This window comes from Mastigoproctus giganteus, chromosome 9 (assembly GCF_048544385.1).
Source record: "Mastigoproctus giganteus isolate SK-2022 chromosome 9, ASM4854438v1, whole genome shotgun sequence".
Lineage (NCBI taxonomy): Eukaryota > Metazoa > Arthropoda > Arachnida > Uropygi > Thelyphonidae > Mastigoproctus > Mastigoproctus giganteus.
In genome coordinates, this window is record NC_143583.1 from 202,656,288 (window position 1) to 202,675,759 (window position 19,472).

Below are 19,472 nucleotides of genomic sequence, written 5' to 3' on the forward strand. Positions count from 1 at the left end.
TCTACAGCAGCATGTTTGAGAGGCAACCAGAGGGAGTAATACTCTTGATCTGATTATCAGAATACTGATAATCAGATCAAGTGTGATTATTCATGCATTCAGGATCTGCGGATAAAGGAACCACTAGGTGGCAGTGATCACAGTGTACTGATGCAGGATTTACTTAAAGATGTAACTACCATTAGGGGTAAACTGAAGGGTTTTTGCTTTCGTAAAGGTGACTACAGTGGTCTCACACTGTTTTTAAATTCTATACATTGGGATCAACTGATGACATTTTGAACAGAAAATTCTGCATGAGAAGCATTCAAGGAATTAATCTTGAAAGCTACTAGGCTTTTCATACCAACTAAGAAATATTGTTCAAGGTTTACTCAAATGGATGGGATGCATATAAATTATGAGTGCCATAGAAGCCTATGGTAGATATAGCCATAAGGATGCAAAGAAAAACAGCAAAGCCTTCTTTGCTTATAAATCAGGCGCCTACGAAGCCAGGTAACAGTGCGTAGCACACGCTTCTTGATTAGACCGGGGTTCGAGCCCGTCACCACCAAATACGGAGGATGCGGAAAGGTCAGGGAATGACTACCGCATATTCCCGGAGCAATATGGCCTTAGTTGCTAGTGCTCCTAAAAACCAAATAACAAACAGCTTATAAATTCTAGAAGAAAGGAAATGAATCAGGAAATGATTTGGCTAAAGATAGAACCTGCTAACATGTCTAACTCATTAATCTATTTTTGTATAATTCAAGCTGCAATTAGCTTTAGCAAATGGTTTGTGTGAAACCAGTTCTAACACCGTCATCCTTTTTTGGATAAATTTCTGTTATACTTTGAGGCATTGTTAAAATAGCATGCAGTGAGTAGGAAATTGGTACTGTTGTAACTTGATTTCATTACGCTGACGGTAAATGTATCTGTTTATTTAGAAAAAAAATTTACATACTGTTTTTAGTATGTGTTAGTTATTTTAGTTATAAGTTCATTTATTTTAGGGATTTTGAACATGTCTGAAGAAGGCAGTGAATTTTTTTTTGTTACTTCTGAAATACTTATGCACTAGTTTTTGTTGTTTATTTTGAAATATTTTGCAGGTTCTTTATTAAGCAAGGAAGAATTGATGATAAAGACTGTTGCTGAGATTATCCAAGAATTAATTAGAGCTCATAAGGAAGGAAAAGATGTGAACCTTAACAAGTAAATTTTAAACTGCATTTTTAATTTTTTTTTTTTTTAAATATTAAAAAAAATAGTTTTTTGAAGATTTTCAAAAAGTTTGACTTTGTCTGCTAGTCTATAATTTTATTTATATTAGCATTAGCATTAGTAGAGGCATTTGATGCAAGAAAGCAAGCTTATGCAGCATCAGCCAAAAAAAAAAAAACCCACTTCCACTTCACCCCTCTGTTCGTTCGAAATACCTGTCCAGCTGAGCCTTAAACTTATTTAGGCTATCAACTTCCACGACAAGGGATGGAAGTCTGTTCCACCTACCAACCACCCGCTGGCTAAAAGCAAATTTCCGCACATCTATCCTACATCTGTCTTTCCTCAATTTGAATTTATGCCCTCTCAGGTGATTATTCTGAGCAAGAGGAAGAATCCCATCAGCATTGAGCATGCTCAAACCATTCAAGGCTTTGTACACCTCTATCAGATCACCTCGCTGGTGCCTAGTTTCCATTTATATATAATTAATATAATATATATATAATATATATATATAATATAATATATATATTAATATATAATATAATTAATATTTAACATTAAGTATTAATATTGAATTGCCAAAAGTGCCAGTAAGTATCCATCCAATTCTTCCCTGAACTTTTTGAGCTCTCAACCTCATTTGATTCTGGCAGGTAATTTATTCCACTAGTATTCATTTGCTGGTCTAAGTTCTTAAGCTTCACTCTGTTGTTTCTCTCCTTCAGTTTATGTAATAGTGTTCCCCTGCTAGCAAAAATATAAAAGATTTTACTCATCCTTTTCAGGGCCTTATATACCTCAATTAGACCTCTCCCCTCTTCCCCAGTTGTTTATTCTTCAGTCTCTGCAAACCATAATGTCAGTTTTTTTTTCTCTCTGAGGGATTTCCTTTTGTACTCCTTTTAGTTTCCCTTTTCTGAATCAGTCCAAGAAGTGATGCTTTTTCAGCTTCAACTTCTAGACCTAAATAGTTTTCCAAGTGTAGTTTCATAATTGTCTTACGTAAGGTAGGGTTAAAAGGTTCCAGGATAAAATTTTAATTTAAACAAATATAATGTTTACAGATAATTGTACATTGAGTTTTTCAAAATAATCACCTTGGCTATATTGCTGTTCTCCCCACCCCCATCAATTGTATAACTACAAAAAAACCTTTTTTTTAAAAATCCTCTTGTATTTGTAATTAGCTACTGTAACTTCTGCTTCTGTACTGAAATGAGATTGTTCCTTTTACTGATTTCATCAGTTTGGGAAAAAAACTAAAATTACATGATGCAAGATTGGGTGAATAAGGATGATGATATAAGACAGTTAATGTGTTTGGAATGGTATTCAGGATTGTCACATGATGAGTTTTGACATAGAGTATTGACTATTGGCATAGTAGTTTCCAGCTTTTCTTTATATACCAATCTGGTTGCTTTCTTCTGATTGCATCCCTTAGTCACATAATGATTTTGAAGTACATAGTCTTATTAACAATAGCATCCTGCCCTGATGTTAATCTGTAATGAATTTTGCTTTCATAATCAATAATTCTAGTATTTCTTGATGTTCAGCATTTCCCACACCTTGCACTACCCTCAATATCACATCCAGTGCTCATACCACTCAATTATTATCCCCCTTCATAAATCATTTTTATTGTTTGCTCCAACAGTTATTTCTACTCTCCCTGAGGTTGATTTCTTCAACAAAAAGCAAAATTTTATAGAGATTTGTCCATAAAGTGACATTTAAAAAAATGACTGTATGAAATTATTCTGAACAGCATTGAAAAACTGTTGGTTAAAAAGTGAAATAGTTTTCCTTATTTTATGTTCAGATATTTTTAAATTCAGTCCTGGTACTTTTTGATCTTGCATTGTATAAAGGAATTATAACATCTTTAATATGTGAAAAGGTCCATTAAGTTATTGATAATAAACCATGTGCCTTCATAGTTACTTGTTTGCACTGCATGGAGAATTTCATGTGTCATCACGTCCAAGTTCTTGTTATTAACTGCCTTTACCTCTTCTCTCACATAATCTCTACGTTGCCCTTGGATTATTATTACCTGGGTGCAGTACCTCACATTCAGTAAAATTAAACTGTAATTATCATCTGAGTATTTCCAAGGCAGAATGCACTGGTCCCCCAGGAACTAGTAGTTGTTGGTGACTCTATTGTCAGGGAAACGGGGAACATGCTGTGTAAAAAGGATAGGTGGAACAGGACCAGGGTATGTCTGCCAGGGGCAAAGGTTGATGACATTGTAGAGCGGATATCATCTTTTAAGGGCACAAAAGGTGATATAGTTGTACTCGTTGACACTATTGATATTAAGAGTAGGAGACTGGTGGAATTACTTAACAAGTACAAGTCACTGTTGAAAAAAAGCCCTGAATTGGGGTTGAATTTGAAAGTGTCTGCAATTCTGCCCAGACACGATAGGAGGGAGTATATGATGAGAGCCTTGTCGATCAATTCGGCCCTGGAAAGATTGTGCAAGGCTCAAGGGGTGGAATTTTTTTCAGCCTGGTCTGTACTTGTTAACAGAAGGGACTGCTTCTACAGGGATGGGATACACTTAAATAGAAAGGGTGCAAGAATATTTGCTGATGCTATCGAGGCAGTCGTATGCGGGTCGGAAAACTGCTAGCTTGGGGGGGGGGATACAATAACTAATAGATTAACAGTAGCCACTGGCAGAGGCGAAAGTGATTCTTGCACTGCTTCTATTGGAATGAGCAGCAGCCTGGAAAACAAGTTGCAGGATATTTCAGAGACTGCTGGGAGTCATTGCGGTACAAGTAAACACATGGGTTGTGTTAGGGTAGCTAAGAATAGGAGCAGGTGCATGTATACTTGTGTGTACACCAATGCTAGGAGTTTAGTAAATAAATTTGATGAATTTGAGGTATTGCTCAAAACATCAAAGGCAGATATTGTTGGGATATCAGAGACGTGATGTCACACAGATATCAGGAATGCAGAACTGGAATTTGAGGAGTACAATGTGTGCAGAAAGGATAGACAGGATAGGAAGGGAGGAGGGGTTATGCTATTAGTTAAGAAATTCCAAGGAAGTGAAGCCAGATGACATCGCAGGACTGTGCAGTGTCGAGTCAGTTTGGTGTGACCTAAGCATTGGGAGATCAAAATTGAGAGTAGGAGTGTGCTATAGTCCTAATGACTCTGATGAGTATAATAAGAAACTGTACAGGGAAATAGAGTGGGCCAGAAAATCAGAGAGTTTTATAATAGGGGATTTTAAATTCCAAGATATTGACCGGAATTTGTGGGTTGGTCACTCACACACTAGCAAGGCTTTTGTGGATTTATTGGATGATTGTTTTCTACATCAGCATGTTCGGGAGGCAACTAGAGGGAGTAAGATCTGATTATCAGTAATGATTCTTCGTGCATTAAGAATCTGTAGATAAAGGAACCATTAGGTTGCAGTGATCACAGTGTGCTGAAGTGGGATTTACTCAAAAAGGTAACTACCATCAGGGGTAAAGGGAAGGGTTTTTGCTTTCGTAAACGTGACTACGATGGTCTGAGACAGTATTTAAATTCTATTCAGTGGGACCAACTGATGATGTCACCAACAGAAAATTCAAAATGGGAAGCATATAGAGAACCTATCTTGGAAGCTACTAGGCTTTACTTACCAACTAAGAAATATGGTTCAAGGTTTAGGCCTAAATGGATGTCAGATGAACTAATGAGACATATGTCAGAGAAGAAAAATGCATGGGGTACATATAAATTAATGGGTGACATGGAAGCCTATGAGAGATATAAGCTGGTCTGTAATCAAGTCACAAAGGAGATTAGGCAGGCAAAGGAAGATTATGAGAAATCATGCAAAGAAAAACAGAAAAGAGTTTTTTACCTATGTAAACTCTAGAAGGAAAGGGATGAATCAGATTGGTCCACTGGATATTGATGGTTCAACAGTTGAGGATCCTGCTTAGGTGGCTAACAAACTAAACGAGTATTTTGCAGCTACATTTACACATGAGGAGTTATTCAGGAAGGGGAATGCCAGAGGTGAAGTAAACTCTGGCAGTGAGCTAGATGATTTTGTAATAACTGAGAGGAAAGTGGAAGAGAAATTGTTGAGGATAAACATAAAAAAGGCACCCGGGGTGGATGGGATCTATCCAGTTATATTAAAGGAGGCAGCAAAGGAAGTAAGCAGACCCTTTGCCATAATTATGTACCCATAGACTGGAAATGTGCAAATGTGACCCCAATTCACAAAGGAGTATCAAAGGCTGACACAGGTAATTATAGACCTGTGAGTTTAACTTCTGTTCCAGGAAAATTAATGGAGGCACTGGTTAAAGAAGCACTGCAGGATCATCTAGACAAGTCTTCAGTTATAGCTCCGGACACAGCATTATTTTGTTAAGGGAAAGTCTTGCCTGACCAATTTGATTGGATACTATGATGCAGTGACAAAAGAACTGGATGCAGGGAATAACTTTGATATTATATATTTGGATCTTAGAAAGGCTTTTGATACTGTTGCACATGGAAGACTGCTGCACAAATTGGAGCAATGTGGCATTGGAGGCAAATTGCTGCTATGGATAAAGGGTTGGTTGAGGGGGAGAAGACAGAGAGTGGTAATCAATGGACACTGCTCATCGTGGACTAATATTAGTGGAGTCCCTCAGGGTTCAGTGTTGGGCGCATTATTGTTTTCTATATTTATAAACGATATTGATGATGGTATATCAAGCTTAATATCCAAGTTTGTAGACGATACAATGGTTGGCAGGGTTGTTAAGGACACTACTGACGCTATGCTGCTGCAACAGGATCTGGAAAGGTTGAGCAGATGGGTTGAGAGGTGGCAAATGAAGTTTAACATTGACAAATATAAAGTACTACATATGGAAAACAGTAACCCCAGAGCAATGTATCAACTCTGTGGTACTACACTGACAGTGGTAGAGAATGAAAAGGACCTGGGGGTAATTGTGCAGGCAGATATGCAGATATGCTGCAAGAGTAGCTCATGGTTTCTTGTCAATGATATACAGTAATTTTTCTAGCAGGGAGGAGGTGATATTCCATCCCTTTTCTATAAGGAGGTGATTATTCCATTGTATAAGGCAATGGTCCGGCCACACCTTGAGTACTGTATAAAGGTCTGGAGGCCTCATTTCAAGAAGGATGTAGAGCTGCTGAAACGAGTACAGAGAAAGGCAACAAGATTAGTGAATGGAACAAAGGATTGCTCTTACGAAGAAAGGCTTAAGTTTTGTAAATTATAGTGTCTGGTGACTAGGCACCGGCGAGGTGATGTGATTGAGGTGTATAAAGCCTTGAGTGGTTTGAGCATGCTCAGTGCCAACTGGAATCTTTCTCTTGCTCAGAATAATCACATGAGGGGGCATAAATTCAAATTGAGGAAAGACATGTAGGATAGATATGCGGAAATTTACCTTTAGCCAGCAGGTGGTTGGTTGGTGGAACAGACTTCCATCCCTTGTTGTGGAAGTTGATAGCCTAAATAAATTTAAGGCTCAGCTGGACAGGTATTTCGAACTAACAGAGGAGTGAAATGGGAGTGGTGTTTTTTTTTTTTTTTTTTCTGGCTGATGCTGCATAAGCTTGCTTTTTTGCATCATATGCCTCTACTAAAGCTAATGCATGTAGTCAGCCTAGACTGTTTTAAAGTACTATGACTTAGTTGTGAACAAAAAGGTCCAGGACCAGATTTGTTAAAAATATCTGAACATCAAATAAAAACTTTCATTTTGTAACCAAGCATGCATAGAATTTTAAATTTCTTTCTACTGTGATTACAATTGTGCTCCAGAAGGGGCCCGGTTGCCCCCCTGTTCTGCTAAGTGAAAAGGCATAAATATTTTCTCTTCTGCATGCTCCACTGAATCTAAAATTTTTCAGATTATATTCTCTCACATGAAAAATCAAAAGTTCTGACTTATTGCTTATTACACCTACTCCTGTTATCATCATAGGTTCCCAAGATTTTCCCCTGGATTGGGACATTTCTTAATATTTATATATAAGTTATTAGTAAACAAATAAGAATGGGAGCGGGATGAAAATGTTATAGTTATAGACTAGCTGTTTGTTAACTTTGAATCATTTTATTAATTCATTATTTAGTAAAATGTTTTCCTTTACATGCAATACACATCCTACAATTGGTTATCCATTTGTCAAACATGTTTAACAGGCTGTGTTTTGACACATTACTATGAGAGTATGAACAAGAGCTATAATGCTCAATACATGCTACATTGATATCAATATTTGTAAAAGAATAAGAGAAGTTTACCTCAATATGATATGTAGAACACTTCCATATGATACTCTGAAGAAATTAAAACGAAAACAATTAAAAAATCGAAAATCTTACATTACAGTAAGAAATAATTCAAAATCAAATGAACACTTAAAAATCAATTTAATTAAGTAAAAAATTAATTTAATGAAAAAATTGCAAAACGATTTTCCTTCCTGAAGCTCGCAATGCTTTTCAACATAAATGAGGCTTCAAGCTTTTTATTAAAGTTTACAATAAAAACAGTTAAAAACTAAAGTGATAAAAATATACATTTCGATATAAAAATAAATATGATCAGTTACCTAATGAATGAATGAATAAAATAAAGTAAAAATAATCAGTGATGAAAAGTGCAAGAAATCTTTATTGGTTAAAAAATGCTTAAAAAAAAAAAAAAAAAAAAGGATGTTAGCTTCTGATTTGAGGGAGAAGTTTAATTTTTTTTTTCTTGGGAGAAGAATCTCGGTTTGACCATTGCTCACATTACATATTGATTTGTTTCCAAATTTGAAACAAGCCCTATCGCAGATAATCATTGACAGTAAAAAGCATCTTCACTACTATTAGCATTAATAGAGGCATATGATGCGAGAAAATAATCTTATACAGTATTAGTCAAAAAAAAAAAAAAAAACCTTCCCATTTCATCCATCCATTCATTCCAGATGGTTGTCTAGTTCTGCCTTGAATTTATTTAAGCTGTCAACTTCAACAACAACAACAAATGGAAGTTTGTTCTAGCACCCAACCACCCACTGGCTAGAGGAAAATTTCCACACATCTAATTCCACAACTGTCTTTCCTCAATTTGAATTTATGTCCCCTCAGGTGATTAATTTGGGCAGGAGAAAGAATCCCATCAGCTTTGAGCTTGCTCAAACCATTCAAGGCATTATACACCTTAATCAGATCACCTCGCAGGTGACTAGTCTCCAGATTCTGCAATTTGCAGAACTTAAGCCTTCCTTCGTAAGAGCAACTCTTTGTTCCCCCCATCAATCGCGTTGCCCCTCATACTCGTTCCAACAGCCGTACATCCTTCCTAAAATGAGACCTCCAGATCTGTATGCAATACTCAAGGTGTGGCCTGACGATTGCCTTATACAAGAGGATAATCACCTCCTTGCTAGCAAAATTCCTGTATATCATTGACAAGACACCAGGAACTTCTCTGGAAGTCTATCTGTACTGCTCAGAAAACTTCATATCTGACTTCACAATTACGCGCAGGTCTTTTTCGTTTTTTACTACACTGAGTGTAGTATCGCACAGTTGGTATATTACTCTGGGGTTACTACTACCCATACGTAGTACTTTGCATTTGTCAATGGTAAACTTCAGTTGGCACCTCAGCCCATTTGACCAACTTTTCTAGATCCTGTTGCAGTAGCATACTGTCATTAACAACCATGCTAACCTTCGTATCATCTGCAAACTTGGACATTAAGCCTGATATACCTTCATCAATATCATTGAAAAATATAGAAAAACAACAATGGACCTACACCGAATCCTGGAGAACTCCACTAATAACATTAATCCATGAAGAGCAGTGTCCATTGATTACCATTCTGTCTTCTCCCACTCAACCACCCTTTTACCCATTATAACAACTTGCCCATAATGCAATACTGCTCTACTTTGTACAGTAGTATTTGATGTGCAACAGTATCAAAAGCTTTCCTGAAACCCAAGTATACGCTATCAAAACTATTGTTTTCATCCAGTTCTCTTGTAACTATATCATATTATTAGCATTAGCATTAGTAGAGGCATTTGATGTAAGAAAGCAAGCTTATGCAGCATCAGCCAAAAAAAAAAAAAAAAATAATAAATAAATAAATAAATAAAAAATAACCACTTCCACTTCACCCCTCTGTTCGTTCGAAATACCTGTCCAGCTGAGCCTTAAACTTATTTAGGCTATCAACTTCTACGACAAGGGATGGAAGTCTGTTCCACCAACCAACCGCCCGCTGGCTAAAGGCAAATTTCCTCACGTCTATCCTACATCTGTCTTTCCTCAATTTGAATTTATGCCCTCTCAGGTGATTATTCTGAGCAAGATGAAGAATCCCATCAGCATTGAGCATGCTAAAACCATTCAAGGCTTTATACACCTCTATCAGATCACCTCACTGGTGCCTATTCTCCAGACACTGTAATTTGCAAAACTTAAGGCTTTCTTCGTAAGAGCACCCCTTTGTTCCATTCACCAATCTTGTTGCTCTTCTCTGTACTCGTTCCAGCATCTCTACATCCTTCTTGAAATGAGGCCTCCAGACCTGTATACAGTATTCTAGGTGTGGCCTGACCATTGCCTTATACAAGGGAATAATCATCTCCTTATCCCTGCTAGAAAAATTCCTATATATCATCGACAATACACCATGAGCTACTCTTGCAGCCCGTCTGCACTGCTCAGAAAACTTCATATCTGCCTGCACAATCACCCCCCAGGTCCCTTTCATTCTCTACCACTGTCAGTGTAGTACCACAGAGTTGATACTTTGCTCTGGGGTTGCTGTTTTCCATATGTAGTACTTTACATTTGTCAATGTTAAACTTCATTTGCCACCTCTCAGCCCATCTGCTCAACCTTTCCAGATCCTGTTGCAGTAGCATAGTGTCAGTAGTGTCCTTGACAACCCTGCCAACCTTCGTGTCGTCTGCAAACTTGGACATTAAGCTTGATATACCATCATCAATATCATTTATAAATACAGAAAACAATAATGGACCCAATACTGAACCCTGAGGGACTCCACTAATAACATTAGTCCACTATGAGCAGTGTCCATTGATTACCACTCTCTGTCTTCTCCCCCTCAACCACCCCTTTATCCATAGCAGCAATTTGCCTCCAATGCCACACTGCTCCAATTTGTGCAGCAGTCTTCCATGTGCAACAGTATCAAAAGCCTTTCTAAGATCCAAGTATATAATATCAAAGTTATTCCCTGCATCCAGTTCTTTTGTGACTGCATCATAGTATCCAATCAAATTGGTCAGGCAAGACTTCCCCTTAACAAAACCATGCTGTGTTTGAGCCATAACTGAAGTCTTGTCTAGATGATCCTGCAGTGCTTCTTTAACCAGTGCCTCCATTAATTTTCCGGGAACAGAAGTTAAACTAACAGGTCTATAATTACTTGTGTCGCCCTTTGATCCTCCTTTGTGAATTGGGGTCACATTTGCACATCTCCAGTCCATGGGTACTTCCCCTGAGTCCAAGGAAGCTCTCATAATTATGGCTAAGGGTTTTCTTACTTCCTTTGCTGCCTCCTTTAATATAACTGGATGGATCCCATCCACCCCACGTGCCTTTCTTGTATTTATCTTCAACAATTTCTCCTCCACTTTAGTCTCAGTTATTACAAGATTCTCTGGCATTCTCGAGGGGAATGCCAGAGTTGAATACACCTCTGGCATTCCCCGCGCTGAATAACTCCTCATGTGTGAATGTCGATGCAGAATATTCATTTAGTTTGTTAGCTACCTGAGCAGGATCATCAACAGTTGACCCATCGATATCAAGTGGACCAATCTTATTCATCCCCTTCCTTCTAGAGTTTACATAAGTAAAGAACTCTTTGCTGTTTTTTTTTGCATCCCTTGCCAAAGATTTCTCGTAATCTGCCTTCGCCTGCCTAACCTCCTTTGTAACTTGGTTACAGATCAACTGTATCTATCATAGGCTTCTGTGTCACGTGTTAATTTGTATGTATCCCATGCATTTTTATTCTCTGCCATATGTCTCATTAGTTCATATGACATCCACTTAGGCCTAAACCTTGAACAATATTTCTTAATTGGTATGTAAAGCCTAGTAGCTTCCAAGATAAGTTCTTTGAATGCTTCCCATTTTGAATTTGCTGTTGGTAACATCATCAGTTGGTCCCACTGTATAGAATTTAAATACTGTCTCAGTCCATCGTAGTCGCCTTTATGAAAGCAATAACCCTTCCCTTTACCCCTAATGGTAGTTACCTCTTTGAGTAAATCCCACTTCAGCACACTGTGATCACTGCCACCTAGTGGTTCATTTACCTGCAGAATTTTAATGCATGAAGAATCACTACTGATAATCAAATCAAGAGTATTACTCCCTCTAGTTGCCTCCCGAACATGCTGATGTAGAAAACAATCATCCAATAAATCCCCAAAAGCCTTGCTAGTGTGTGAGTGACCAGCCCCCAAATTCCAGTCAATATCTGGGAAATTAAAATCCCCCATTATAAGACTCTCTGATTTACTGGCCCACTCTATTTCCCTGTACAATTTCTTATTATACTCATCAGAGTCATTATCTATTATACAATCAAATTGGTCAAACAAGACTTCCCCTTAACAAACCATGCTATATCTGAACTATAATTGCAGTCTTGTCTAGATGATCCTGCAGTGCTTCTTTAACCAGTGACTCCATTATTTTCCTGGGAACAGAAGTTTAACTAACAGGTCTGTAATTACTCGTGTCACCCTTTGTTCCTCCTTTGTGAATTGGGGATACATTTGCACATCTCCAGTCCATGGGGGACCTCCAAGAAAGCTCTAATAATTATGGCTAAGGGTTTGCTTACTTCCTTTGCAGCGTTCTTTAATATAACTGGATAGATCCCATTCATCCCAGATGCTTTTCTTATGTTTATCTTCAATTTCTCTTGCACTTTGCTCTTAGTTATTACAAAATCATTTAGCTCCCTACCAGATTTTGATAAACGTCTGTCATTCCTCTCCCTGAATATCTCCTGATGTGTGAATGTAAATGCAAAATACTCATTCTGTCTCTCAGCTACCTGAGCAGGATCATCAATAGTCGAACCATCAATACAAAGTGACCAATCTGATTAATTTCCTTCCTTCTAGCGTTTACGTAAGTAAAATATTCTTTGCTGTTTTACTTTGCATATTTTGCCATGGATTTCTCCTAATCTGCCCTCGCTGTCTAATCTAACCTTTGTGACTTGATTACAGGCCAGCTTATATCAACCATAGGCTTCTCTGTCACCTGATAGTTTATATGCATCCCATGAATTATTCTTCTTTGCCACAAGTCTCATTAGTTCATCTGACATTCATTTAGGTCTAAACAGTGAACAATATTTCTTAGTTGGTATGAAAATTCTAGTAGCTTTCAATATTAATTCTTTGGATGCTTCCCATTTAGAATTTGCTGTTGGTAACATGATCAGTTGGCCCCACAGTATAGAATTTAAAAACTGTCTGAGACCACTGTAGTCACCTTTACGAAAACAAAAACCCTACCCTTTACCCGTGATGGTAGTTACACCTTTGAGTAAATCACATCAACTCGTGACCACACTGCCACCTAGTGGTTCCTTTATCTGCAGATTCTTAATGCATGAAGAATCATTGCTGATAATCGGATCAAGTGTATTACTCCCTCTGGTTGCCTCTTGAACATGCTGCTGTAAAAAACAATCATCCAGTAAATCGAAAAAAACTCTTGCTAGTGTGCTAGTGACCAACCCCAAGTTCCAGTCCATATCTGGAAAGTTAACATCTTCCATTATAATACAATCTGATTTATTCGCTCACTCTATTTCCCTGTGCAGTTCATTGTACTCATCAGTCATAAGGCCTATAACTCTCTCCTCTCAATTTTGCTTTCCCAGTGCTTATTTTCACTGCTGTAGTCATAAAATTAGCAGAAGATATACTCTGTGAACATTAAGTGTGCAGAGAGTGAGTATATTGTGCTTATTAATCGAATTCCACAGAGTATACGGTGCAAAGACACACACACACACACACACACACACACACACACACACACACACACACACACACACACACACACACACGTGTGTGTGTAGATGATTAGACCGGGGTTCGATCCCATCACCGCCAAATACGGAGGATGCGGAAAGGTCAGGGAAGAACCACCGCATATTCCCGGGGCAATATGGCCTTAATTGCTAATGCTACTAAAAACCAAATAACAAAACAAAATAACACACACACACACACACACAGCATATTTATTTACTTATATATATATATATATATATATATATATATATATGGCATATATATTAAAAATAATAAAATTATAAGTATTACCTAAGAATCAAATGCTAATAAATTTATTTTTTAATTTTCAGTAAATATTTTAATAATATTTATTTTTTCAAGTCTTTCAAAAACCAGAGGGTATATAGTGTATACCCTCCACTACAGCCCTGCTTATTTCACAGCAAACTGACGCAACACTGCACTGTCCACCCATGTCAACTGGATGCACTGCCTTAGATTTTGTTTCTTAATAGCATAACCCCTCCTCTCTTCCTATCCGTTCTATACTTTAGTCGTTTTTGCGCCAATAAAATCAAATCAAATCCATTCTATACACATTGCACTCCCCAAATTCCAATTCTGCATTCCTTATATCTGTGTGACACAACATCTCTGATATCCCAACAATATCTGCCTTTGATATTTTGACCAGCACATCACACCTAGCATTGGTGTGCATGCAAGTATACATGCACTTGTTCTTATTCTTAGTTACCCTTACGCAGCGTATTTATTTACCTTTTATGCGATGACTCCCAGCAGTCCTTGAAATCCCCAGCACCTTGATTTCCAGGCTGCTGCTCATTCTAATAGAAGTAGTGCAAGAATCACTTTCACCTCTGCCAGCTGCTGTTAATCTATTAGTCTGTGCATCCCTCCCCCAAGCTAGCAGTTTTCCGATCCACCTAACACTGCCTTGATAACATCAGCAAATATTCTTGCACCCTTTCTATTTAGGTGTATTTCCTCCCTGTAGAAGCAGTCTCTCTGTTAGCAAGCACAGACCCATGCTGAAAAAAATTCTACCCCACGAGTCTTGCACAGCCTCTCCAGGGCTGAATTGATTGGCAGGGCTCTTATCATATACTCCCTCCTGTCGTGTCTGGGCAGAATTGCAGACACTTTCAAATTCAACCCTAACTCGTGACTTTTTTTTAGTATTGAAATGTACTTGTTAAGTAAGTCTGCAGATCTCCTACACTTAATGTCATTAGTGTCAGCATGTACAACAATATCATCTTTTGTGCTCTTAAAAGACGATATCTGCTGTACAACATCAAATTTTGTCTCTGGCAGACATACTCTGGTCCTATTCCACCTATCCTTTTTGCACAGTATATTTCCCATTTCCCTGACAAGCACAATATATTTCCCATTTCCCTGTGTGTTGATCTCAAATTCTCAATGATATTTCCAAAAGCACCAGCAGTCAATGCAGTGATGCTATTATTTTTCATATATCTTTCTACTTTCCCATTGTTTGATTTTATCTTGGCCTGCTGCAGATGAAATCTTTTGTTATTGACTGTTGTCCTACAATCTTTAAAATATGAAATGTTACAATAATATTATTATTATTAATAATAATAATATTGCTACATTTCTATATGTTACTTTGGTACAATGATTCCTATATATAGACCTATATAATGAGTTCAAGGTTTCTTTATCACTTTATTCAATTCATTCTTGCATGTGTTGTCATTTGCTTTTCTACATCACAGCGTTGGCAATCCACAAATTTCATTGAGCAAAATAATTAAAAATTACTGTAATCAGTCAGGTTACTTCATTCAGAGTACTTCAGAAATGTACTTTAATCAATGATGTATATCTTTAACGTAAGTTCTTGTACTTTGGCAACAGTGATATGCTTCTATAAAATATTTTATTGTTATATCAGATGTGTGATGTTTACTTATAACTGATCTTTAATTAAAAACTTGAGTGCTTATGATTAGGTTTATAGGAAGTTAGTCCTTTAGATGATTTTTAAATACCGAAATTTAAATGGTCTGGTTTTTTTTTTGTATGTGTGTGTAGAGTTAAAGGTGTTGTCTCCTCCAGACATGGTCTTGAAACTCAACCAAGGCTTGTAGATATCATTGCAGCTGTACCGCCTGATTATAAGAAGGTAATTGAAATTCATGATAAATTTATCTATTGCTATAATTTTTTGTAAAATAATAAGAGAAGTTTACTGCAATATTTTCCTTCCTACCGAAAGATAGGAAGGAAAATCGTTTTGCTATTTTTTTGTTAAATTCTTTTAATTAATTTTCTTATTTTTGATTGCATTAAATTGATTTTTAATTGTGTTAAATTGATTTTTAATTATTTGTTACTCTAATGTAAGATTTTTGATTTTTTCGTTTTAATTTCTGGAGAGTATCATACAGAAGTGTTCTATGTACTATATTGAGGTAGACTTCTCTTATTATTTTACAAATATTGATATCAACGTAGAACGTATTGAGCATTACAGCTCTGGTTCATACTGTCTTTTGCTATAATATATGCATAATTCAGAAAAGTTAGTAGAATGACCTAGATGTGTTATTAGGACAATTAAGAAATCTTGTGTAGGAAATGTCATTCATCAGGTGCTTGTCAAATGGTATCAGTGTACTAACAATTTTTTTTTTTTTTCTTAATGCAAACCATTTCTGGAAATACAACAATAGTGAAATCCAAGCTTCATTCTGCTGTTATCAGATAGCTGTGCTTGGAAGGCATATCTGCAGTGGAGCAATGATGTTATGCTGAAGTACTGGGGGAGCACTCTAGTCTGGTATATTACACTATTTCCAAATGGTGTGCAAATTTTAACAGTGTTGAGTTATGTAAAGACAAGTGCCATTTTGCTTACCCATCATAATATGTCAATTCAGGAATAGTAATGTTACTGAGGAAACGGTGATGAACAGATTGTGAAATGATTGTTAACCACCTAGCAGATGTGTCAAAAAAAAAATTGACAACAGGTCCATTAACATACACTGTTTGCCAATTAATTTTTAGAGGAGAAAAAAGGTAAGAACTAGTCTAAAATGAACCACTTATAGATTTAGTCTTTATTCTGTTACTATATTGGATAATGATAAAATATTTTTAGTAAAAACAGCCTTTTAGCAAAGGAGCAGGATCTTAGTTCAGTGCGAAAGTTGAAATGATTCAGTAATTAACACTATCACTCTGTTGTAGTTCTGTCTTTCTGTGATGGGAATGGGTTGCTGTTTTCTTTCTTGGGTCAGCAACAGGCTTGGGCTTGCACTTCTTTTTAGAAACTATTGTTATCCATGATTTGACCAAAAATTACTTTTGTGATAACATCACCAGAAGAGGTAAATCCATTACTCATTAAAAACTTTAAGGCATCACTATGACAGACTGTTTTGTTTCTTACTGAAATTTCTTCAATTAGCGAGTGGTCTTAATTAGAAACTTCATGCTAAATAGTGAATAATAGACTCTTAAGTGAGCAGCCAAGTGGTGTGTGGAAGAAAATCTTTTGATTAAACACATAATGAAAGTTGGCCAGAGTATAACCCCTAATACTGGCCTTTGTTGGCCAAAAAGCAACAAATTAGTAAATAAGCAGGGTTTTTTAATTTTAACCCTTGTGTTGAAATAAAAACTCTGCTCCTTTACTGATTTGTTGCTTTGGGCCAGTGTATCCCAGTACTAGATGTTATACTCACAGGTAACTTTCATTACTTGTTAATTTGGAAGTTTTTCTTCCATACACCACTCACTTGCTGGCTTAGATTTGATTTCTCATTCTCCATTCATTAACTGATGAGAATCAAGTAAGAATCTAAATAGTTTCTCATAAGGATTATTTAGAGCTTTTATGATTCGCCTATTTTTGTGATGTTATTCAATTAAAGGTGAAATTAGTAATTTTAGATTGACTTACGAATCATTTCTGACTGACAGTATCATTTTTAAAAATGACTGCAAGTCCAGCCTGTTGCTCCCTTAGGAGAGAACACAGCATCCTATCCTCTAACTAATAAGACACAGTTATAACCCGGTGGTAGTATTAATTCTTGAATTTTTTAGCCTTGTTATCCAAACAAAATATTTCTGATTATCTTAAAATATTATTTCTGTTATTGAAATAAAATATTTCTGATTATCTTTCACTCAAACCTCACAGTAGCAAAATGGGCAGAATCAAAGGAAAACCAAAACTATGGAAAAGTAACACACAGGAACATTTTTTGCATGAGTGTGGAGTCATGAAGAAGTCAAAAAATATTTTAAAAAATAAAAAAAAAAATTCCTGATCAAAAGTAAATTCCATACTTTGAGGAATACTTGTTCACATTCATATAATTTTAATAGATATTTTGAGTTAATTTTTGGTTGCTAGCATACACACAGTAATAGTGAAATTGCATGAGACTATCAAAGTGGAGTGGTGAGGGAAGTCACACGGACTCAGCAGTATGTTTAACATATAGTGTTGTCGTTTCCTACTCAGATAGTGTACAAGCAAGTTCATTATTGCAGCATATACTATCCAATAGTAGACCCTGCAACAATGGTGGAATAACATTAAGAAAAGAAATGGTGGAATATACCAGATCAGAGTCCATAGTGTTTTAGCAATTTTAGCTTAAAATTATTTCAGTATCCCTCAAGTATGGTATTCACTTTTGATCACTTTTTTTTTTGGAAAAGTATAGCCATTAAAAAATAATTCTTTATGGCTCAGTGTTTGTGCAGAAAAGTGTACTGCATGCAAGCTCCTATGTTAATTTTCCACATAATCTTAGTTTTTCCTTTGATTTTTGCCTGTTTCACTATCCTGGGATTAGACTGGAAGGTGGTCATGATTTTTTTTTTTTTTTAATAAAAAGGCTACTTTTACTAAAGATATTATTCGTCCTTATTATTCAATATAATATCAGAATTAAGAATAAATTTTTAAAGTGCCAATTTTAAATTATTTCTTGTGTTCCCCCAAATTAATTGGTGAACAGTATAAACCAGGCCTGGGCAAACTTTTGGGCTGAAGGGCCACAATAGGAATTCAAAAAGAAGGCGGGCCGCACTTACGTGCGGCCCGCCTTCTTTTTGAATTCCTATTGTGGCCCTTCAGCAGTCTGCAGAAGCTCACACTTGTTCTTAAGTTCCAGTACATACTGCTTTTTCTCCTCTTCTGTTATCTCAAAGACCTTTGTATTATTTACTCGAGTCAGTTTTTTCCTTTCCTTTCCTACATCTATATCAAGTGTACATCTTACCATTCTGTGATCACTTCCAACATTTACCTTATTCAGAATGGTAACATCATTCACAATATATCTTCTGTTAGTGAGGATGAAGTCGATTTCATTAGTTGTTAATCCATTTGGACTCTTCCATGTCCACTTTCTGTTCACCCTTTTCTTGTAAAAAGTGTTCATTACTGACAATCCTTGAGATTCTTTCACCAATTCCAAAATTTCCTATAGTTCCCCTTTCTGCGCTGTTTTGTCTTTTTTCAACCTTAACACTGAAGTCCCCCATAATAATAGTGTAGTGGGTTTTCTGCTCATCTAGAAGACTCTCAATTTCGGTGTACATTTCTTCAACCTCTTCATCATCATGGCTTGATGTTGGTGCATAAATCATTATAACCTTTAGCTTGTACCTCTTAGAAATCTTGAGTATCAGTCTTGACACCCTTGGTGATGTACTTTTGAATTCCAAAATGTTTTTAAAATCTTTATGGACCAGACACCCAACTCCACCTTCACTCCTTTCACTCTTTCCATTGGTGTACAGTAGATTTCCACTTGATAAACTTAAGTGATTCATTTCTTCTTCTTGTTTCAGCCAAACCGATGATATTCTAATTCACATTTTTCTAATTCCTTTTCCAACTCTAATATCCTGTCTTCACCGATGAGTGATGAGTTTAAATTTATGCCCCCTCAAGTGTGTAATCTGAGCAAGCGGAAGAATCCCATCAGTGTTGAGCTATCTCAAACCATTCAAAGCCTTATACATCTCAATCAGATCACCTTGCAGGTGCCTAATTTCCAGACATTGCAGTTTGCAGAACTTTCTTTTTTCTGCAATAAGTCTGGACAAACATCCAGACTTGTTGCTGTTTAGTTCT

General features: G+C 36.6%; 1 protein-coding gene across 3 annotated transcripts in view; it reads left to right on the forward strand.

Annotated features, from left to right (window-relative positions):
• Window positions 1-19,472, forward strand: part of Elp3 (elongator complex protein 3) — a 184,985-nt gene that overhangs the window by 3,880 nt on the left and 161,633 nt on the right. For all 3 annotated transcript variants that reach the window (XR_016547428.1, XR_016547427.1, XM_090381923.1), the window contains exons 2-3: window positions 1,101-1,203; window positions 15,401-15,491. Coding sequence is in view for 1 of the 3 variants with exons in the window: in XM_090381923.1 (XP_090238049.1) it covers window positions 1,101-1,203; window positions 15,401-15,491 (194 nt within the window). In the remaining 2 variants the exon portion in view is untranslated. The remainder of the gene's footprint in view (window positions 1-1,100; window positions 1,204-15,400; window positions 15,492-19,472) is intronic.